At 35.4% G+C, this 24,419-nt stretch overlaps 1 protein-coding gene across 1 annotated transcript; it reads right to left on the bottom strand.

The window, feature by feature from the left end:
* Positions 1–2,511: 2,511 nt before the first annotated feature.
* Positions 2,512–17,694, bottom strand: LOC311625782 (sulfotransferase 1E1-like; the record flags this gene model as incomplete). The annotated part of the gene is made up of 7 exons (XM_084890388.1): positions 2,512–2,803; positions 5,189–5,369; positions 10,700–10,794; positions 12,366–12,492; positions 13,857–13,954; positions 15,833–15,958; positions 17,547–17,694. 7 exons carry the CDS (start codon positions 17,692–17,694, stop codon positions 2,691–2,693), a joined length of 888 nt encoding a protein of 295 aa, XP_084746514.1. The 3' UTR covers positions 2,512–2,690.
* Positions 17,695–24,419: the final 6,725 nt, after the last annotated feature.

Genomic DNA, 24,419 nt, shown 5'->3' with positions numbered 1-24,419 from the left:
TTGCATATTACCCTTTTATTAGTTAGGATGTTTATTAAATTTCATTTTTGTAATGTAAATTTTGTAATTTACATTCAATATTATTTTGAATATTAGTTTTAGATGGACAGCTTATTAGGTAAAAAATGCTATGCTCTATAAAATGTTCCCTTTAATATTTCCAGTACCCAACTGACACCATTCATAGTTATTACAATATTAGAGGCCCACTGCATGAAAATGGTACACTAGGCCGGGCCAATGATCAGGACCAATTTGTGGGGTGACTGTGGGGTGATTGTATGGGGGTGGGGAGGGGCTCTCACTGGCACCTGCCTTGGCTGGCCTGGGGCCTGTGGCTGGGGCAGCTCCTGCATTGAGCGTCTGCCCCCTGGTGGTCACTGTGCATCATAGCAGTTGGTCTTTCCACCAGTGGTTTCACTGTTTGGTCAATTTGCATATTCAGCTTTTATTATATAGGATTATTGAATATATTCCCTCTGCTGTACTTTACATCCTGGTCTCTGTTTTGTAACTACCAATCTGAACTTTTTAATCCTTTCATCTTTCACACCCAGTCTCTCAAAGCTCCTCTCCTCTGGCAACTATCACTTCAAGTCTCTATATCTCTGTCTGTTTCAAATTTGTTTGGTCATTTATTTTGCTCTTTAGATTCCACATATAAGTGAAGTCAAGTCATTTGGTATTTGTCTTTTTCTGACTGACTTGTTTCAGTTATCATAATACCCTCTAGGACTGTCGTATTGTCAGAAAAATGCAAATTGAAACCACAATGAGACACCACCTCATACCTGTCAGAATCATCAATAAATTAACAAACAAGTGTTTGCAAGGATGTGGAGACAGGGAACCCTCTGGCATTGTTGGTGGAAATGCAGATAGGTGAAGCCACTTTGGAAAACGGTATGGAGGTTCCTCAAAAAGTTAAAAATAGAACTGCTTTATATAAACACATTTTTATTTTAACAAGTAACATGTTCATTTGTTTATGTGCTGTTGTTGATGGCTGCTTTCAAGCTAATGACAGAATTGAATAATTGAAACAATATAGTCTGTAAAACTGGAAATATTCACTATCTGGTCCTTTACAGAAAAATAATAGTTTCAGGAACATTACAGAGTTTCTTTATATTCTGCATTTATTTTCCCCTATTATTAACCAAGATTGATATATTATTATTAACTAAAGTTCACACTTTGTTAGAATTGTCTGAGTTTTTAATTAATGTCCTTTTTTTGAATCAGGATCTCATCCATGGATACCATGTTATATTTACAAGTGATGTATCTTTAGATTCCTCCTGATTGTGACAGTTTCTCAGAGATCCTTTGTATTTAATGATCTTGATAAAACATGCATACTGGTGATATATTTTGTATATTTTTCTTCAATTTGAGTTTATCTGATATTTTCTCCATGGTTTTACAATGAACATAGCTTTTTGGACAAAGGCCATCGAGATAAAGAGCCACTTCATCACATATCAAGGATCTCTACTGTAAACATGTCTTATCACTAATGATGTTAACCAGCTGAGGTAGTGGCCACGTTTCTTTACTGTAAATATGTTCTCTCACCATCCTATCACTAACTTCTTTCATACTCTGTAGAAGGAAGTCAGGAAGTGAATCCAACACTTAGGGAATGGAATGAGAGTCATACATAATTAGTTGGGAATTTTCTCTGTATGATACTCATCTATTCTCCTGAACTTAATTATTTATTCAATTATTTATTTATATCAGCATGTATGTATGGATATTCATTTTATACCATGCTCAGAAATCCCTATATTTTTCTCTAAATAGTAGGAAAGCAAACCATATTAACTTCTCCTTTAATTTGACCTTATAGGTTAGGAATTAAGAATGTAATAATATGCTAAAGACCCATAGTGAATTTTTTATGATCTTGTGTGTCTTCTGATTTGGAGGAAGGGAACAATGTAGTATAGGAAAAAATAATCATCAGTAGAATGCAGAAAAAATAGGAGACAAGCCAAAATAGTTTATGCAAAGAACTGTAACTATTCTTTGATTCCTTTTGTTTTTGTTTTGTTTTATTGGCAAATATCACATTTTGTAAAACTTTAGTTTACAGAATGCAAATTCATTCCTTTTTTTATATGACTTTCAAGTATAAATAACACTCATTGGTAGTGTTGATAGACATCTGAATAATTCTGTTAGAGACAAAATTTATATTAGATGAAATTCTAAATTAAATATGTTGTAAAAAAAAAAAAATCAGGAACTACATAATAGGTACTAGTATAATTATGCCCCCAATTTTATTTGTTGACTTTAGTTATATCTTCCATGGTTTTCAAAGTTCATGTAAATAGGAAATATACTACTAAGTTGGAGGGGGGAGGTGTGGAGGGGTCAGCATGAAAATAATTTGGAATGCTTGTTTATTTTTAATGTACTTCTAAGTTAAACTATCTATGTGTTTCTACATCACTGCCATAGATTACAGCTTTATGTAATATTTGTAAATAGAAGAAAAAGGAGGAGGAGGAGAAAAAGAATAAAAAACAAAATAAAATAAAAAGATATCAGGCAAAAAATCATTCTTGTCTCTGAACATTGAGATCTCAATAACCATGTGAACCTGATCATATAACCTTTTACATGACTCCTTTTCTACCAACCTAAAATAAGAAAAGCTATAACCTCTGATACGTTCCTTAGATCTCGGTTCTTAGTTTTAGTGTAGACCCCTTCATTTGCTGCTCATAGTGCATATCAAACTTCTTATTCAGGGCCTCTGTAAAGTGATTCTTCCAGTCTCCTATAATCCCTGTAACATACAAAAAAACACACAAAAAAGCGTATTATGTTTTCAAGCCAGAATCATGAAGTTTTCTAACATTCATCACTTTCATTAACACCTTGATTACAATAATAAAATACATGCCATAAATAATATACATTTTTGAGCTTGCAAAGGATTTGTTGTGATTGTTAAAACAACAGCAACAACAAACAGCAAATTTCTTTCTCTGACTCTTCCTGCTAATGCTGCCTCATTGAACATTTTTTCTCCAATATTGGAGCTTCCTCTTAATGTGAGATCCACGTTTTACACATGCCCAAGATATTAAATATCATGTTCTTGCTGATAACACTTAAATTCAGCTTTATATTTCCATATCCAACTGCCACCTGAATTACATACAATTATACCAAATTTAACTAGTTCACAAATTAATTCATCGTGTTCCCCACCAAATTGTTTTCTTTTTTATAACCTGATTAATGGCAGCACCAGTTATCCAAAACATAAACTTGGAAGTTGTCCCCTCAATCTTACATCTAATTTTTTATTCATATTCAGACTTTCTTCAGACTCATTTCCTTTTCTCTATTTCTGCTGCCACTGACATCGGAATTCCTCGGCGTTTCCCACCTGGGTTATCACAACAGCCTAGAAGGCCCTTCTCCTTTGCTTTCCGCCACATCCAGCCCTCTCCTGGCAGAGGAAGTCACCCTGTATTTTAAATGTCAGCAGTTCACTTTCCACCTGAGCTCAAGAAGCTCTAAACTTTCCCAGTGAAATAACCCAAAAAGCAAAAGGTAGAATATATGTATTCTGGGTAGGACGTTGACCTATGAACCAGGAGGTCATGCTTCGATTCCGGGTCAGGGCATGTTCCTGGGTTTTGGTTGTGGTCTTGATCCTCAGTGGGGAACGTGCTGAAGGCAGATAATTGATGAGTTGCTCTCATCATTGATGTTTCTATCTCTCTCTCCCTTTCCTTTCTCTCGGGAATCAATAAAAATATATTTCTTGAAAAATATATGGACATTGTGGGGGGAAAAAGAGTGAGATAATCTGAGGAATGGATTGTTAAAATATCTTTTTTTCAGGGGCTCCCTTTTTCACCCAGTGGCAGGTTTATTATTCCTATTATTTAAAAAATGTCCTCACCTTTTCACTGGCAATTTAGTTCAAAGAGCAAGTTTTTTTTTTGTTTTGTTTTGTTTTGTTTTGGTTTTTTTTCCTTCCCTATTCTGCTTATAAAAACAAAACAAAACAAAAACCCACATTTTTTTCCCCCCACATATCAGTAAGTCCAGATGTACCAATACTCTGCAAATCCTACATGTGTTTGGCTTTATAAATGGCATGTATCTCATCAGACCATGCCTCCTGGTCACTTTTTTGTTATTTTGATGTTTTTTCAAATGGAGCCATATTTGCTAGTAAGGGTTTTGAAACCTAGTCTATTTAAAACAGTGTTATTGAGCTATAACCTATATATATATAAAAGTCTAAGCATGAATGACCAGTCAACCAGTTGCTATGATAACACACTGACTACCAGCGGGCAGACACTTTCACAGCCAACCGCCCTTGGTCGGCCAACCTCCTGTGGTCCCTCCCCCTGGCCAGACGGCCCCGAACTGCTGGATTGCTGGCTAGGCCAAGGGACCCTAACCATACACAAATTCATGCCCTGGTATAAAGAACTGTACAAATATAATATACATACAATTTGATGAGTTTGGACATTTGTCACTTAGTTTTGAAAATGTCTACCTCTTGGTCAAGGAAAAGCTGACTAATTATTGTAAGCTTGCTTCATCATCATCTTAAAATGAGATAATAACAGAAGCTCTCTCAAGAGTCTCTAGTAAAAATTTAAAGATAATTAGAATTTTAAATTTATATGTGTTAACATAATGTACATAGTATAGCACCAAGACTCCCAGGCCTTGTAAACTGTAGGTGGTAGAGGGTATTAGTTCTGGGTCTGAGGCTGTACTAAGTGCTGGGAATTCTTATTATAGTATCCTATATAATAAAAGGCTAATATGCCAATCAACCGAATAGTGGAAAGACCAGTCATTATGATGTACACTGACCACCTGGACTGCAAGAGGCACAGGCCAGGCTGAGGGACTCCCCCACCCCTTTGCCAAGTGCACAAATTTTGTGCACTGGGCATCTAGTACTAAATAACCAATAAGCAATAGCAATTTATTATTATTAGTAGTAGAACTAGTGTTTTATGTCTCTGAACACTGGTAACACAATAAAGAGAGTTCTCATATGTGAAACAGCTCTGCAGAAAACAAGCTGAGTCCACAGATATGAATAGGCCTTCATAGGTTTTTGTCTATAATTAATTCAACGTGTGACCTCCTATAGTAATAGAGGCAAATCATGTGACCATCTCACCCTTTCTCATGAAGGGAGATATTTTTTGGTTCATGATTTCATCTGGTAGTATTGTGTAATTGGTAGATGGATTATTTTTCATCTCTTGGAATGAAGTGTGTTGAACAATCTTGTCCACAAGCTCCTTTGATGACTCCCTTCCCAGAAATTGTATAACTTTTATCACCTCTCTTCTGATATCCTAGGAAGAAAAAAATAATTTGAAGACTAAAATTGAATGCATTAATATTTGGAGGAGAGAGAGAGAGAGATCTCTTCTCCCCACTGATATTGGGATTGAACTTCTAATGAGGAAAAATGCTTCCTGTAGCAGTATTTTAAACTTCTCTATACACAATTTTCCTCAGCCATAAAATGTACATAAAAGGTACTTTATACCACGTACATTACACACCACATACAAAATACCACTTTATTACACCATCTACAAAAAATAAACTGAAGTTTATGATTTACTTAACTGTATGATATGAAACCGTAAAACTTCTAGGAGGAAATACAGTTAGTAAACTCTTTGACATTCTTCTTAGAAATATAATTTTGAATATATTATCTCAGGAAAGGGCAACAAAAGCAAAAATAAACAAATGGTACTACATCAAACTTAAGAGCTTCTGCACAGTAAAGGAAACCATGAACAAAACAAACAAAAAAACTACCTACTGAATGGGAGAAGATATGTGTGAATAATATATCTAATAGGGGTTAATATCCAAAATATATAAGAACCTCAGACAACTTAATATTAAAAAGCATGATTAAACCTAGGCAGAGGATGAATAGAAATTTCCTCAAAAAATACATATTGATGGATAACAGACATGAAAAATGCTAAACGTCATTAATTGTCAGAAAAAATGCAAATAAAAAAAACATAATGACACAGTGAGATATTACCTTCCATCTGTCAGAATGGCCATTATGAAAAAAGTTAACAAATAAGTTTGGAAAGGATGTGAAGAAAAGGGAACCCTTGTGCATTGCTGGTGGGAATGTAAATTGATGCAATCACTATGGGGGTCCTCAAAAAATTTAGAAAAAATACTACCAGATGACCACTTCTGTATATTTATCTGAAGAATATAAAGCACTAACTCAAAAAAAGTATGCACTCTTATGTTCATTGCAGCATTATTTACAATAGCCAAGATATAGAAGCAACCTAAGAGTTTATGGTCAGACAAATGGATTTAAAGGATATGGTTTATAGCCAAAACCGGTTTGACTCAATGGATAGAGCGTTGGCCTGCAGACTAAAAGGTCCCAGGTTTGATCCTGGTCAAGGGCATGTACCGTGGTTGCAGGCACATCCCCAGTAGGTGGTGTGCGAGAGGCAGCTGATCGATGATTCTCTCTCATCGATGTATCTAACTCTCTATCCCTCTCTCTTCCTCTCTGTAAAAAATCAATAAAATATATTTTAAAATAAATAAATAAATAAATAAATAAATAAATAAATAAATAAAAGACGTGGTTTATATCTTTGAAAGAAAGAAAGAAAGAAAGAAAGAAAGAAAGAAAGAAAGAAAGAAAGAAAGAAAGAAAGAAAGAAATTTCATCATTGGCAATAATATGAATGGACCTATAGGGTATTATACTAAGTGAAATAAGTCAGAGAAAGACAAATACTGTATGATTTCACTTATATGTGGTATCTAAAACAAACAAACAAACAGACAAACAAAAAACACAGGACAAATGAGCAAACAAAACAAAACAGAAATAGACTCATAGACTCATAAATATAGAGAACAAACTAATGGAAGCCAGAGGTGAGGAGAGTGGGGGGATCGGGGCCGGGGTGGGGGGGAACAGGTGAAGAGGAATAAGAGGTACAAACTTCCAGTTATAAAATAAATAAGCCATGGAGGTGTAATGTACAGCACAGAGAAAATAGCCAATAATCCTGTATAATAAAAGGCTAATATGCCAATAGACCAAACAGTGGAACAAGTGGAACAACTGAACAACCCAACAACCAGTCACTATGATGTGCACTGACCACCAGGGGGCATGTGCAGAACATAGTGGGCATCGATAGCAGGTGGCAGAGAGCAGAACATGGTGGGTGTCAGGCATGGCAGGATGGTGGAGCAGGTGAGCTGGGGAGCCAGACCAAGGTGAAGCACTGGTCGCTGTCATTAGGGCCAGGCTCTGGTGGTTACTGAAAATTTTTTGCTCCCACACCACAGTCCTGTAGGTGCTTGCACCTGCTGCCAGTGCTGGCCCTCACTCATTGCCGGCAATGGAGCTGCTGTTCACACCCACTTCCAGTGCTGGAGCCACCACTCACACCTGCTGCCAGCACCTGGTGCTGGTCCCAATTGCTTGGTGCAGTCAGAGGGTGCAAGCAGCAGCTGCCAGCCCTGATGGCTCCTGAGGGCTTCTCCATCTCCCCCTGCTCCTGAGGGGTGATTGGGGCAGCAGCTGCCACTCACACCCACTGACGGTGCTGGCCATGTTTGCACCTGCTGCTGGCACTGGCCTCAATTGCTCTGCACAATCAGTGAGTACTAGGAGGGCTGGCACCATCAGCACATGGGAGCGGCAGCAGCAGAAGTGGAACTGCCAGCAGAGAGGGAACTGGGGGTCATGGCAGGAGGGGCTGGGTTGGGGTGCATAAGATGTACCAAGACCCACCCCTGTGCCCAGTGCAGCCTCAAGGCCCACAGTGCTTTTCAAGGTGCACGAATTCGTACACTGGGCCCCTAGTGCCATTATAATATTGTATAGTAATAGATGGTTATTAGACTTATTGTGGTGATCACATCACTGTGTTGTATACCTAAAACTAATATCATCTAGTATGCCAACTGTACTTTAATAACATATATTTTTTTAAATAGATACTTTGTCCAACCAGGTTGGCTCAGTAGTTGAACTTTGACCTATGAACCAGAAGATCAAGGTTCAATTCCTAATCAGGGCATATGCCTGGGTTGCAGGCTTGATTCCCAGTAGGAAGCATGTGGGAGGCAGCTGATCAATGGTGCTCTCTCATTACTGATGTTTCTATCTCTCTCTCCCTCTCCCTTCATCTCAGAAATCAATAAAAATAAATTAAAAATAGATAATTTAAAGATTGTTAGAACACTAAGTAAGATAATGTTGTACAATACTTTTTGTAGTCCTCAATGCACTCAATAAATATCTATTAATATTAACCTACATTATCAAATAGTACAGTCTACTGTGACAGATAAAGCTTGGAGTTGAAAATGTGCAGAAATAAAACTTTCATTTTTCTTCTAATTTATTGGTGTAACTAGTGAAAAACAAAGGAACCAGACAGGTTAAGAAAATGTGTAAAAAGTCAAATACTCAACATGGAACATTAGATGTTATATCTGAACCATGACTACAAACATCCCCATCTCTATGTATTTCCATACTATTGTATACCTTATTATCCAGCTACATCATGCAATGCAACTATTTTCAATATCAATCATAATGTTTATTCTGGAATGTAATTTTCTGTACATAGAATGCTATTCTCAGATTCTCTGTCCTTCAAATTTAGCCTGCCTATTAAACCAGCTTATGTATCACCTTCTTTAGGAGGAGGTCCTTGACCCTTCCAATTTGAATTAAATGACATGTATTGGTTATTACTTATATGTGTATTTGGGTTGTTTCCAGTGTTTATGGTATGGGGATTGCGGCTTTGAGGTTTTTTGTACATATACAGTTGCTCAAGAATATATATCTATTAGTGGAATTCCTGGGTCTTCAGTTCCATTCTTGTTTTTCCCTTTGTAGATAGTGACAAGTTGTTTCCATTGTGTATCTTTTACACTACCATCAGCAGTACGTTACTTCTCACTGATTCATATCCTGACTAAATTTATTATTGTTAGACTTTTTCATTGTTGTCAGTCTGGTGGGTATGAAATAATATCTCATAGTGATTTTTATTTGGAATTATCCTGATTACTAATGAAGCTAGAGAAAAACTAGGTTATAAGAAAATTTTGAGGTTATCAGATTTTTATATATTGCTGTTCTAAGCATTCTCTTAACTCTCTCCTTTTGAAGGTTTGAGTTGTTATATATGGAACCTTATCATGTTATCCTACATATCCATTACATTTTTAAAAATAAAGTATTCTATTTATCTCAATGTGGTAAATTCTATAGAATTAACTCAGCTCCATTTTCCACATTATTAATCCGTGATTTATTCATGTTTTACTATTATTTAAACCAACTCTTAATTTCTAATTTTAATTTATTATTTTAGAGATTCTATTTTGCTATTTTTTCCCAAGTTGACTTGTTAAAGTTAGTAGCCTTTTGCGTTTTTGCAAAATATTAATTTCTTCTTTTATTTCTCTAAACATCCTATATAATAAAAGCCTAGGTGGCTTCATGCGATGCCCTCGTGCAATATCATCACAAGATGCCAGTACAAGATGGTTAGCAGGGGAGGACAGTGGGGGGGAGGGGGGGCAAACAGGCCAGAATGGAAGGGCAGTTGGGGACAACCAGGCCCACAGAGGAGGGCAGTTGGGGGTGAGGGGGACCAGGCCTGCAAGGGAGGGCAGTTAGGGATGAACAGACCTACCGGGGAGGACAGTTGGGGGTGATCAGGCTAGCAGGAAAGAAGTTAGGCATCAATCAGGTCAGCAGGGGAGTGGTTAGGGGCAATAAGGCTGGCAGGCAGAAACAGTTAGGGGCAATCAGGCAGGAAGGCAGGTGAGTGGTTAGGAACCAGCAATCCTGGATTGTGAGAGGGATGTCCCAGATTGGAGAGGGTGCAGGCCAGACTGAGGGACACCCACCATGCATGAATTTTGTGCACAGAGCCTCTAGTATTAAACATAATTATATTAAAGCCCTTGCTAGACATATATAGATTTGGAAACTATTATAGTTGACTCTTCTTGCCTGTTGTAATTCCTTTTGTAAGCATGTGCATGTATTGTTTGTTTTATAAACTCAAGTTCTTCCAAATTTTATTGTTGGTAATTTTTTGAGACTTGGTTTTAAACATATGCATTCATTTACAGGAAATTTGTACAGGAATTCCTTGGGTTATGTTGGACTCAACATTCCATCATTTTGTGGTTATGTTGCCATCTTTCACTTACAATATTTATGAGAAAAAAAAGTTCCGTCATTTCAACATATGTCCATATGTGCTTTATGTTTTTTATTATTTATTTACCATAAGTAAAGGTCAGGAATTGTTATCTTTTTTAAATTTTTTACTGTCTGACTTCATTACTGCTGTGTATGTGCTCCATGTGAGTGAGATAGGTGCTTATGTAGGTGGGTTCCAACTTACAGCGAAAAAGGCTCTATGTCTCACTGGAGGAATGGATCTCAGACATAACCCGAGGACCTATTGTATTTACTAACTTTAAATCTGTATTAAAGTACCTGGATAATTGTGACTTTTGGAGGTGACAGCATCATTTATTTAGAGGTAGACCTTTATCTCTAGATATTGCCAAAAGCTAACATTTTAGAAATTACTAAATTGTCCATTTGTTTTAAGTTTCTCACCTCCTTCATGTCTTCATAGAAAAGAAATAGCAAATGTGGATTCTTTCTCAGTTCCCACCAAGATTTTACATGTTCGTACCAGGAACCATAGGGAACTAAAATGAGAGATAAAGACAATATAAGAGCACAGTATCATCTCTATACAGCTTGAAAAATGAGTGTTTAAACAAAAGTAGCAATAAATAAATATAAATAAATGATCACGAAAGATTTCCCTGCAGCAAGGAGGCAACATATGTTGAATAATTTATATATGGAAACATATTCTCAACTTCCATCATTGTGACATGGTTTCTGGCACAGAGAACAAGTGAAGAAAGTCCCCCCTCCCATCAATTTGATTCATACTTTATGAGATCATTTTTGAAACGTGTATGTGTATGTGTGTGTGTGTGTGTGTGTGTGTGTGTGTGTAAAATCAGATTGTTAGTGAAGGGAGTTGAGTTATTGGAACTATCAAAATTCTAAGAAGTCAGCCCAGTTCACATATTTGCCATTTACAACCTGGCTTTGACAACTGAAGATAGTAACTATGTAATAATTTATTATAGTACTTACAGCTATTCTCTTGGGAATCTTTAGTGTCATTCTCACTCTAAAAGAATTAGATTGGGAGTTGATGTGATATGTTATCTCTTCCTTTCTCTTTCCTTATCTTTTTCTCACATATATCCAAGTGTTTCATCCAATAAAAGCTCACAAAACGATTTAATAAAGTGTGAGCCCAAGTATTCTTCTTTGCCCTAAATCATTGCATATGTCTTCTATTATTTGACTCTATTAGCAATTTTTCTTTTCAGGAAAAGTTATATGATGTTATTTATAATTATCTTATTCATCTCTTTTGTAGAGATACAACTTTGTGTTTCTTTAACTTACAATGTTAGTTTTAATGCTCTTGAGGCAAATATTTTATTCATTATGCATTAGCATAAAATTTCTCAAATACAATAATAAAAATAAAGCACAAATATCCTACTTTTAGTGAGTGAATATTAGCTTTTATGGGTATAAAAGTGACGTTGTTATCATTTTCCTTACTACTGAATCAGAATGGCCTTCTTCAGTTAACGTTAGAATCTCCCGACCACTTTCTTCCTTAGTCTCTAGTTAAATAAAAAGGTAATATTTTTCAGAATTACTGCTCAAGTAATTCTTGTACTGTTCTGAGAAATCTAGTTGAATCATTCAGACTGTACACTGTGTGAATGCATAAAAACTCTGTAAATGTTCAGACTTCTTTATAAATTGTGGCTCATGTAACACCTGAAATTTTCCTTGGAAACAAATAGGCACTCTATCTCCTCTATTCTCTCCCTCCTCTTGTTCAATAGAGTGATACTAACATTCTGTGAAATACTTTTCTAATAAAAAGAACAAGAGAAAAAATTGGACACTGAGTCTCAATCTTAGAGAGAAAAATTGTTACCTCCACCCCCTATATATTTATTTTTAGACATGAAGCTGAACTTTCTATATTTTACAATTTGCCGTCCACATCTGAAAATTTGCTCTAAAGTTCAAGGGCATCTAGAACATCTGTGTTTTAAATAAGGATCAGGGAAAATAACAGACCAGGAAAAACAACAAACATTTTAGCTCAGAGACGCCATTTGTCTTGTATCATTTACTTTGAAAGAATTCAAAGAAAGGAAGCTGTTTTTACCTTCTCCATCCATGAATTTTTCCACAAACTCTGGAAAAGTTCCAGGATTTGGATGACCAGCCACCATTTGAAAGAAATAATAAAAAGAAACAGCCACATCCTTGGCATTCCGGCAAAGATAGATCATCTAAGAAGGCAAAATCAAATATTAAAATACCCCAAATTTTTAATTTAGTTTCATCAATAGTTAAAAAGAAGGCATTTGTGTTTTAAACTATAACAAATTACATACTCAATTTAGAAAGTATATATAGTTATTTAAAAGTCCTTTAATAGCCTGAAATGACAGCATCTTTTACTGTGTTGCTCAATGTTAATTCTCACTTTTTCATTTTTATGCTATTTTTATACATAACACCTCATTTAAGTGTTACAATTCCATTGTTATAAATTGGACCAGGTAGATTATTATCCTTAATTTATAAGTGAAGAAACTAAACTAAGTCACAATACAACACTGAGAATAAATGCATGAGAGTAAATGATTTAATAAATTGCTCAGTCATCAGTAAAGTCTTCTGATTTTTATACTACACCACTATTCTGTATAGTAAAGAAAAAAAAATCCTATTGTTTCCTCACTCATACTCTTTTAAAAAAATCATGTTCATGTGGGTCAATATGCACATTCATCTCAGCAAAAATGTAAACTTCTCACCAATATCTTATCAAGTTTCCATTTTACATAAAGGGGAAACACTAGCAAATTAACCAGCAGGGTCCTCGATTTTAATTGCTAGTTCTGGCACTAAGAATTTCTATCATCTTGTACAAAGCACCAAGATTTTGGACCTAAATTTCTATCCACTAAATAAGTCAGTTGGGTCAGATCTATGTGGTCGCTTCCTAGTAGGTCTGATACACAATGCTGCTGAAAACGTTCTGCAGAAGTAAACTGCATATCCCTGTGGTGTCCCACTTCTGCCCTCAGGCTCCTGAGCAATGCCATCAGGGAAGAAAGGCTCTGCTTGATGTATCCACCTGCAGGGATGGGGAACCTTCTTTCTGCCAAGGACCATTTGGATATTTAATGCAGCATATAAAATTGTCAACTTAAAAATTAGCCTGGTCAAACATTTAATGAACTTACCCTTAATGCCTTTGCAAGGACAGACCGAATGACTGTGGGCTTTACATGGTCCTTGGGCCAGATGTTCCCCACCCCTGGTTTGTGAGATATGATTAGTCTCACTAACTTGTCTTATTCAAGTCTTCATCTTTTCAAACAATTGTAAGGAGATCTTCTATTTTATCCTAAGAAAAATGGATCTCAATGTTAAGATCCTACTATAAAACCTCTAATTACTACAGAAAAAAAAGTGAATTGTCTTTTCTTATCAAAGCTATTATTAACCCTGTTAAACATTTATTAAATGTTTATAGATTCAATGAAAGAATAAAGAAATAAGTGTGTATACAACATAGTTCTGACTTGAATATTCTAAAATTTCCTGGAATTGGGTAATTTTAAGAATACTTGATTCTGGTTACCTTACAGTTCTTTTCCCAAAACGAGGCTGGAAGAAGCTGTGCTGGCAAATGAGTTTTTATGATTCTAGGAGATGCCAACTCTTTTAATTGTCTTACCCCTGGATTATAAAAAAAATGAAAGGTTAGATAACTTTTAAAATTATAAATATTTATATGGTTTTATAGATATTTAAAAAATAGAAATAACTTTAAGATTTTATCTTTTATTCATGATAATATTATATACAAGGTATATACTAACTATGACAGAATTTTAGATAGAGAAAATAATAGAAAAAAAATCAAATAAAATTTCATCACTTTGGAAAAATAATTCTTAACATTTGGATCAATAGCTTTCTATAAAATACTAGAGGCCCAGTGCATGAAAATTGATGCACTGGGGGGAAGGGGGGTCCCTCATCCTGGCCTGATCCCTCTCACAGTCTGGGAGCCCTCAGGGGCAGGAGGCGACCTAGAGATCAGGGGAAGGTAACACCCATCACACCTCTGCTAATGCCACTGCTGGCAGTGCAAGCCTTGGCTAACCCTGGTTATCTGAGTCTCAGGCAGCCCTTGGTGGCTGGGAAGCCACCATCAGAGGCTTGCCTGTGCCTTGGGCCAAGCCTGAGCATCTGAGGTTCTGAGGGGGCTGTGGTACTCCAGAGGCAGGCTGAGGGGACTGGACACCACCATCTTGTGGCTGTGGGTACCACTACCTTTGAGGGTGTGGCAGTCAATTAGCATATTTCCTCCTTATTGGCTGTGGGTGCTGCCATCTTTGTGATAGGTGAGGGTCAATTAGTATATTCCCTCTTTATTAGATAGAATATCTATCTATATGTCCAGACTCACAGCCACCCAAATATCACATACACACATAAATTTTAAAATATTTTTTAATTCTTTTTTTTCCTCAGTATATTACACTGATACTGCAATGTCAAGAAACATATGATAGCCTAACATTTTCAATGATTTCATAGTGTTATCAGTAGCTCATTGTGTGATATCGCGCACAGCAGGCTACCCACCACTTCCACGGGAGCCAGGGGGAACTGCAATATGCTGCCCGGAGCTGTGCTGCTTCCATGGGAGGCAGGCCTGCCGTCTCCTCTCTGGGCCTGTGCTCGGCCACAGAGGCTGAGGGCTGGCCCTCCTATCCCCCAGAGGCTCTCCACAGCCAGGGGGGTAGCTTGCCTCATCGCTGTGGTGATGAAGCAAGCATTCTGCCAGGCCACTCACACTGTCCACTCTCAGAAGCTGCCCTCCAGGACTAGGGGACTCCAGTGGGATTAAGAGAACTGGGTGCCGCCATCTTGTGGCTATGGGTGCTGCCATCTTTGTGACAGAGTGATGGTTAATTTGCATATTAGCCTTTTATTAGATAGGATTATATAACTTCTAAGTATTCTTTTCTTAACTAACATGGTTAAGAATTTTTTTACAATGTTAAAACAATCTTCAATAAATATCTTTTTGCATAGATCCTTTAAAATGTATCTTTTTCAAGTGTTTAAAGTATTACCACATTTAGTCCTTAGAGTAAGGTGACCAGACATCCTGCTTTTGGCGGGACAGTTTCGATTTTTAACAATTTGTCCTGCATCCCGTGGCATTTTAAAAAAGTCCCAATTGTTGGAGAAGAATCTTTCCAACAATCGGGACATTTTTAAAATGTTGTGGGACGCAGGACAAATTGTTAAAATTGGAACTGTCCCGCCAAAAGTAGGACTTCTGGTCACCTTACTTTACAGACATAAATATATATTACTAGGTTCTACTGAGACACATAAGAGCTATCCTATTCACTCTTTTCTAGATACATGCTACAGCATAATCTCTGTCAAGATTTTCATTTAAATTTACATGTTTTGCTATGTAGAAGACATACTATTAATTGCCATTGTTGCTTACAGTCTGTTTCCACATATCACCTACATCCACACTTTAAAAGATATGAAACATATAGCTTTTAAAATCAACTTAAACATTACCATTCATCATCTCTTCTTTTCTGCATTCCAAGAAAGGTATTCGATTAAAAATGGCATCTCTCTTGCACTTTTCCACATCACCATCTTTAAATATCATGTCTACAATTTCACTCAGCCAGGTTGTACCTGTAAAAATTAAACAAATCTGAGTCTTCCATTGACCATTCTGGGCTGGTGATGGAAGTGATGAATTTATAGCTAGATAAAGTAGGATGGTGCCAATGCAATATTATTTGAAAGGTGCCAGAATAGCCACAAGACTCAATAAAGATGAATATTACAGTAAAACATACCTGTCATAGGAGTCCCAATTTGTCCATGATGAATCAGGACGTTATGCACACTGATAACAGTTTGGATCTAAATGTTTACACTTAAAAACTAAGGAGGCTTGAATGACAGATGCTACACCCGAGTATGCTTTCAAACACAAACTTACTGATAGTTTTTTATGCTTGCTCAAATTGTCTTAGTTCAGAGGATATTGAAAAGAATAAATCTGGCCCTTGATTCAATGGTGATCAAAGGCCCTTTGAAGAGTTAGAAACAATGTTCAATAACTACAATAGTTGTTTTTTTTGTTTTTTTCCATAAGATGTTACAATACCACTGAGCACAGGGATTTAAAGGACTGCAAAAGAGAAACATTCGATTCAGTATGAATCTGCTGCTGTGATTTTTTAAAAAATATTTTATTGATTTTTTACAGAAAGGAAGGGAGAGGAACAGAGAGTTTGAAACATTGATGAGAGAGAAACATCGATCAGCTGCCTCTTGCACATACCCCACGAAGGATGTGCCCACAACCAACGTACCTGCCCTTGACCGGAATCAAACCTGGGACCCTTGAGTCCGCAGGCCAATGCTCCATCCACTGAGCCTAACCAGTTTCAGCAATGCTGTGATATTTAGACAAGAAATGCCTTCAATAATTGAGCTTAGATTTAACAAATTATTGGTATAAATTCACCAGTTTTGAGAGGTAGGGAAAGATTTTACCATTCAGGACAACTGTCCTATTTATTTTATTTTTTTATTTTAAGGTCAGATATTTAAGAATATTATAGTGGTGAGGGCAAGAATTGGAAATAGATTGTGAAGCCTAGATCAAAGAGTCCTCCTGAAGAGATGAGTGGGCATGAAGCCATAGGGGCAATCAGACAGCAATCATAAAATACCTGATAATTCATACTGAAGTATAGAAAGGCATTGGCATACATTAAATAAGAGAACAAGTTTATGAGGCTTGAGTTTTAGAAGTCCTCTAGTGGCAGAGTAAATAGAACAATGGATTGAGATTAGCCCATTCTATGTCACCACCACTCCTATCAGTCTCAATGTGGCTTTTTCTTTATATCCTTAGTTATATAACTTCTGTTCGGCTAGATTTCAGGTGGTTCTGAATGATGGTTATTTTGTAGTTTAGTTGTAATTTTGATATGATTGTGGGAAATTTTAAGTACTACTTTTATCTACAGTCATTTTACCAGAAGCCAATAATACCCTTTTTTCAATAAGTTCTAGGTATAAATTATAATCTTAGAATATATATATATATTATATGGCCCTTTTCCTATGTCTATAGAAACTACTATATCTGATCTTATTTAATATGGAGAATGAGTGTGAAGGAAGTAAACAGCTTAACGCTTACCATTCAAGCCAGTCTGTCATTATTCGGAGACAAGAACAAATTGGACATAGGGAGACTCACCAGATTTGGGAAAGGTGATAATGACAATGTCATCTGATCTTGCCTGAAATGTCTCCACATCATCCCAATATTTGACAAAATCTTTATACATTAGAATTCCATGGACTCTGCTAAAGAATTCAGAATCATCACCTTTGGAAGAAGCCATCACAGAATTCTAATTCATGAGAGAGGAAATAAAATTAGTAAATACTATAACAATGGATTAATCCTAAGGAAGAAATAGCTTATGATAAAATTTTAGAAAGGTAAGTGTCCTACAAATGAAAGCAAATAATTAGACCATTGACTTGTTACTGAAGTCTTCTTCTTGTACTGTTCCCCCACTAAATTTCTAGCTGCACATTACAGATGTAAACTTCCAAATGTTGCCTCCTAACTCATCCTTACCAGAATCTGACATTAAATCCCATTGATTCTATCTCTGTTATTTTCCTCTATTTTCTATAGTTAAGGTCACTGCCCTACAGTGTTTCCCCGAAAATAAGACATCCTCCAAAAATAAGACCTACTTACAGGTTTCTTTCTGAGTGAAATATAAGGCATCCCCCCCAAAATAAGGCCTCCCTTAGGCTAAACATGAGAGATTTGGTCCACTGATTCTGAAAGAAATGGAGTCACAAGAAATTCACCAGGAAATTCAGGAATTGGATTGTTATGATGATGTTCCAGAAGATGATGACATGATTTTCATTGAATAAATGAGCAAATTCTTGATACTGTAGGATTCACAGTTTGTCTGGTTTGTGTTGACAACTACCGTACTGTATACAGGTAATAAATTTCCTTTATTTTCATTTAACAATAAATGTGTGCCGTATTTTTCTTCATGGAAAAATAAGACATCCCCTGAAAATAAGACCTGCGCATCTTTGGGAGCAAAAACTAATATAAGACACTGTCTTATTTTCGGGGAAACTGGGTAGTTAGGAACCTCTCCAACTGTTGACTGAATATACAAAAATAGCCTTTCCTTTGGCCTTCCTGAAAAAGTTCATATATCCTCTTCTATAATCACCAGAGGAAGGAAAATGAATGCTATTTACTTATGTTGTGCTAGACTTAAAAGGTTTTATTTTAAAATCTTATTTGTAAGTCATATATTTCTATGAAATAGCAGACATCATTATCAATTAAGTTAGGTTTGTCCTGCATGATACTTATTGAAGGTGCAACCATATTTGTCTTACACAAGAAAGAATAAATATACACACATGTAAACAAGTGCATATAAATGTATAATTTGGGGCACAATATTTGAAAAAAATTAAACAACTTAGAGAAAAGTATTCTCTTTATTATACTATTAAGAGATAACCATTCCTAATAGCATTGTATTTATGCTTCCAAATATCTAAATATATATTAAAATCTAGATTATATATGACATTATCCATTTACTTGAAATCTATTTTCTCACTGAACTATATAATGTGAACATATTTTTGTCTTGATATGTAAATTCTGTTTTTAGTCTTATTAATGAAACATAGTAGTCCATAGTATGAATATGACATGGATGATATAATTATTTACTGATGGAAATTCCTGTTTTTACCAATTATTTTGAAATAAGTAGTACTTTAATACTATCTTTGACCATATGTATTTTCACACTTATCTTTACAGTAATAATGGAATTGTGAAAATAAAAGTTATGCATGTGTAAGATATTGATATTTTTTAACAAATCACTGAAATATTGTACACATTTGCACAACATATGGAATTGCTTATTTTCTCATATCCTCACCAGGACTGGAAGTTTACAGCTAGTAATTTACTGTTGATAAAGAAATCTATTGTATTTCCCCCTTTTTAAATATTGCTGTATAGAATATTATTATATATATAAGCAAGTATGTTACATTTTTGCCTTATGATTGGTATGGTTACTTAAATACTTAAATATGCTCATATAATGAAAAACATATGTGTTAAAGGATATACATGTACATTAATTTAGATGATTAATGTGTAGATAGCAGAGAAAATAGTTATTAAGAATATGGGTTCTAAAGTAGACCACCTTAGGTTAAATCCTAGCTCTGCTAATTGAAATTGTATGACCCTGGTCAATTAACTTGACTATGCTCCATTTTCCCATCTACAAATTGAGGATGATAATAATTGTACTTACCTGAAACAGTCATTGGGAATCAAGTGAGGGAATAAGCCTGACCAATTATAAATGCGTAATAAGTATGAACATTTATTGTTATTATGCCACATCTATATGATAATGTAGGAGAACCAGACCTGGACTCTCTCAGTAACAGTACACTTTACAGAGTAATGATATATCTGTTCCAAGCAGGGAAAATATTTTATTGTTTAAAATTTCCCAAGGATATTAATATAAAATTGTCTCATAGTCAGTGATCTGTTTTCTACTGGAGAGGATACCATCTATGCAGTCTAATGTGAATGTTGTCCCTGTTTTACTTGTCTAAAGTTCTCCGGTATGACATTCATTTCATTTAGGCTCCAGATTGCACAACAGAAGAGAGACACAATATAAAAACTTTTCTATTGTTTGTTTTTAACCAAAGAATGGTTTATCATGTGTTTTTGGAAACCACAGAACAGCATTAATTATGGTTGTTCTTACCAACAGGGGAAAATAATTCCAGTCCTTAAGGGCAAACTCAACTATTTTAAAACTTCCTTCTCAGGTTTATCAGAGGTAATCTCACCAAAATTATATTTTTAATAGAATCAGTTTGTTAATAAATCTGCTTGTTCCCCAAACCTTCCCTTACTCTCAAAAATGAGATCTTTCACTAGAAGAAATGTTTATAAAAGGCATCACTTGCCCTGCCTACTAATTTGTTTATTCATCTAAACAACTTTTTTGGTGTCCTGCCAAGTTTGAAAGAATTGGCTTATAATCATTTGGGAGTAGCCGATTTATCATTAAAGAGTTGCTTGACTTTTGGCTGCCCCTTTATAATCAATTTTGGACTTGGAATTAAACTAGGTGGCATATAATAACATCTCTTTGCTTAACTTTTTTTGGTAAATTATCTCATATTACAATGTATGGACACACTGTCTAACTGCTCTGTTCTTTCCCAAAGAACATATTTCAGTTGGAAAGGGTGAGTTTTATTTTCTGAGTATATAGATTACTGTTGTCTAGGGACACCAACAAAACCCTTGTTAAAACTCTGATTAATAAATTCAATTCAGAAAGATGTTTTCTTCTTTTTTATACATATATCTTCTTTACTGTCTCTCTTTTTCCTTTCTTCCTTTTTTATTTGCCCTGCCTTTCTCCATCTCCCAATTTGCCTTTGATTTAGAAAACATTCTTTATGCGAGCACTTACTTCATCCCCAAGCACAGTGTCAAGGGCTGGGATACCATGGTGAGTATATGCATAAGGCTCACTTAGTCCTCATCATCTTGGACTTACCTAGATTTAGGTAACGTGGCTGAAAGCTGAGAATATCCTTTTGTACACAATTTTATCCCAGGCCTCAGCACTGTGTCATTAAGTAAATGCTCAAAACCATTCATTAAAGTTGTTAGTTCAAGTCACTCTGAGCTTTCTAGGGTTTTCTAAAGACTTCTAGATAAAATAGGTATTATACTGCTAATGATCTATCTGTCAGAAATTTACCAAGGACTTGTATTTTGCTGTATTCATCTGTTGTCTCTTACTTAATAGTAACAATAATGTTTGCAAGACCCATGGTCATAATAGACTGCTTCTGACAGATTTCATGCAAGTGAACTCCAGTCTAAAAGTCAGTCTTTACTCTGTTTCTACCTTGCTTGCTGTATTTCTTTATCAATAAAATAGAGAATATGTCTAGAGAGCAGGACTTAACAAAATAACTAAGATACCGCAGTTTTATGTTAAAACTCTTTACACAGAAAAGCACTACAATAAATGCAGGATGTTATTTGTAATGACACACAAGTGATTTAAAGAGGTTGTAAATGCTTTACATTATTAAGTGACTAAAGCATTGATAAAGATTTTATACTTCCCTTTTAACAGCTTTGTGATAAACAGTTTCCATTTATGTTTCCTATATGTTAATCTAAATAAAAATGTTAATAGTAATAATAAAATACAACCTGTCCAGATGATCCTGTGAAGGAAACTGAGTGATTCAGTGTAGTATTCCTCAAATCCCCACTCAGGTTTTAAGCTGAAAAAAAAGAAAAGATGAGTTGTGCATCTAGGATGTTTCTGAGGAGCTTTTATTCCTAATGCCAGAGAAGGAGGTGGAGATTAATTTGTGGGCTTGGCTTTCTAGTCTGTGATGCAATGGAGTAACAAATATAGAATACATACCTGCAAATGCATTCAGTCCCACACAGTCCTGCTCATTCATACAGAGATGTGGAAAGCCTCTGCTGTTATTTTTCAATCTTGGCTCAGGTTGAAATTCCTAGATCTGTCCATAGCAATCAGTGGGCTGGGGATCGGGAGGGAGAGGAAGTGAAGGGGAAGATGAGGGAGAAGATTAGAGCAAAATGTACATGTACAGCAGCTTGGGAAGAAAAAGCCTCTTACTCACTGATGAATAATAAGATGGTTAAGGTTGACCTTCAAAGAACAAACTTGCTGGAGGAGTAAGAGGAGAGAAGAAAATGACAGGGAAGAAATAGGTGGGCGGTAAGGACCCTGAATCAGAGACCTAGCTCAATTTACTAAGAATTGTCAAAGAAGGCTTTATAGTGCTTGGTTGTATCCTAACAAGTCACTTGGAAAACATCTTCTATCTAAAATATTTGCTTTCAGCTTTTAAGCAGTCCTGAAAATCAAAAACAGATGACAGCTAAGGAAAGAATGTAAATACCATTTACCTTTAGATTACTACTTTAAAAATCTCACCTCTCTGTGCTCTAAATCACATGCATAATGAAAGGCTTAGTATGGAATTTCCAGTTAAATTTATCCATTAATACCATTGGAACTTAGATAAAAGCATGAAAAAAAAAGTTTGTGAAATTTATGATCCTACACTTTTCTTTTTACATCTCTATACCTACTCTGTCTTTAGTTAAGAAAATTCTTCCTTGCTACCACAACTCCATCTCCATCAATACCTCCAACTCAATTCCAAACCTAATTCGTTTTCATTTGTCTCTTAATTTTCACTTGATTGCATTTCCTTTGAAAGACCTTTAGTGACACTTAGAGGACTGAATATCCCCTTCAGTGTGTTTCAAGCTCTCTACTAGCTATTAATTGGCCCTATTTCACTATGCTGAAGTTAAAATTTACTTATCTAGCTTGAGTATTAGGGAATATATGGCTTAATAAACGGTCCTACTATATAATTAGCACACTGCTTGGCATCTAAAGTCTAAGGATTAAATATATACTAACTAAATAAAAGTGGCTGATGTTCAAGAAAGACAAGAAATTAATCCCTACTTGATTTAGTTCAGTGGATAGAGCGCCTGCCTAAGGACTGAAGGGTCCTGAGTTTGATTCCAGTCAAGGGCACATGCCCAGGTTGTGGGCTCAATTCCCAATAGGGGCGTGCAGGTGGTAGCCAATGGATGATTTTCCCTCATCGTTTATGTTTCTATCTCTTCCTCTTTCCCTCTGCCTTCCTCTCTGATATCAATAAAACATATTATATTTAAAAAATTAAAAAAAGAAATTTAGAGAACCATAGTAGTTGCTTATTGAAGCCATTAATATCCAGCTCTATCTAAAGTAAAAAAGGACAGTTAAGTTGTTTCTGAGAAATAGCACATTTCTTGATGAAAAATCAAGGTGGAGCATGAGAACTTAGGGGCTCAAGTTTACATTTTATATTATTTGGTTTGTATAGTTGGTCATTTCAATTTTTATATCTACTTGTGTGAAATAAAATGTACTATATAACATTTAATCTTCAAATATGAAAATATGACATGGACTATAATTTTAACCCTGTTGCATAGCTTAATTATATATTTTTAATTATGAGGATTTGTGAAGCTTTCTTTCTTGTTTACCAAAAATAATCTTTCATCCAAAAAGTTAGCATGTGGGCATAAGCTAATCTGAACAGGTATTACCTTCTGACCATCTCTCTTATCTTTTAGATATAAGCAACTGGCTGTAGGGATGTTGCAAATGCTTTAAATAATGTGATGCTGGCAAGCACCAAAGGCCAAAAAACCATAAGCCTTAGAAAATCTTCTAACTGAAGAGAATTCACTTCTTTAAAAAAAAAAAAAAAAAAAAAAAAAAAAAAAAAAGGAACATATCCAGCTTAACCTCCACTCTTCTCCATTAGCTGTGAGTACAAAAGAAATTACAAAATGTTTGAGTCTTAGTCTGACCTTTCCTCCTTTGTACTAGTACACTCAACCCAGAACTAAAAATTCCAGATAAGCACCTACATCTTTAAACGTTTATCTTTGACTTTGCTATCATGCCTACCATACTGCTGCTGTCATATTCTAAAACATTGAAAACAATGTGGAATGTATATGTCTGTGTAGATAAGATGTTTCTAAGACAACAGTTGTTCCTTAAGAGTGATCATTGAGCTTTTTCTTTTCCTTCTGTACCACACACTTCTTTTGGGTCAAGTTTGAGGATCCTAGCTTTTGTTTTATAAATGACATGATTTCAAAACTAATAATAAAAAAATAAGTGGCAGTGTGACCGAGCACTTTAAAATATTATCATTAACATAATTTATTTATTTTAAGAACAGTTTTGAGTTTACAAACATTTGAGCTAATAGTACAAAAAGGTTTTCTTTCCTGTATAGTTTTCCCCATTTATTATAATTTTGCATTAGAGTGGTACATTTGTTAGAAATGAAGAACCAATATTAACACATTAGTATTAAAGTCCATAGTTTTCATCAGGGTTTGTTTTTGTATTGTGAAGTTCTATGGTTATTG

This window comes from Pipistrellus hanaki (genome assembly GCF_964339955.1).
Source record: "Pipistrellus hanaki genome assembly, chromosome: 1".
NCBI classification, from domain to species: Eukaryota; Metazoa; Chordata; class Mammalia; order Chiroptera; family Vespertilionidae; genus Pipistrellus; species Pipistrellus hanaki.
Note: the sequence above shows the minus strand (reverse complement) of the source record. Positions and strands in the feature narration are given on the sequence as shown.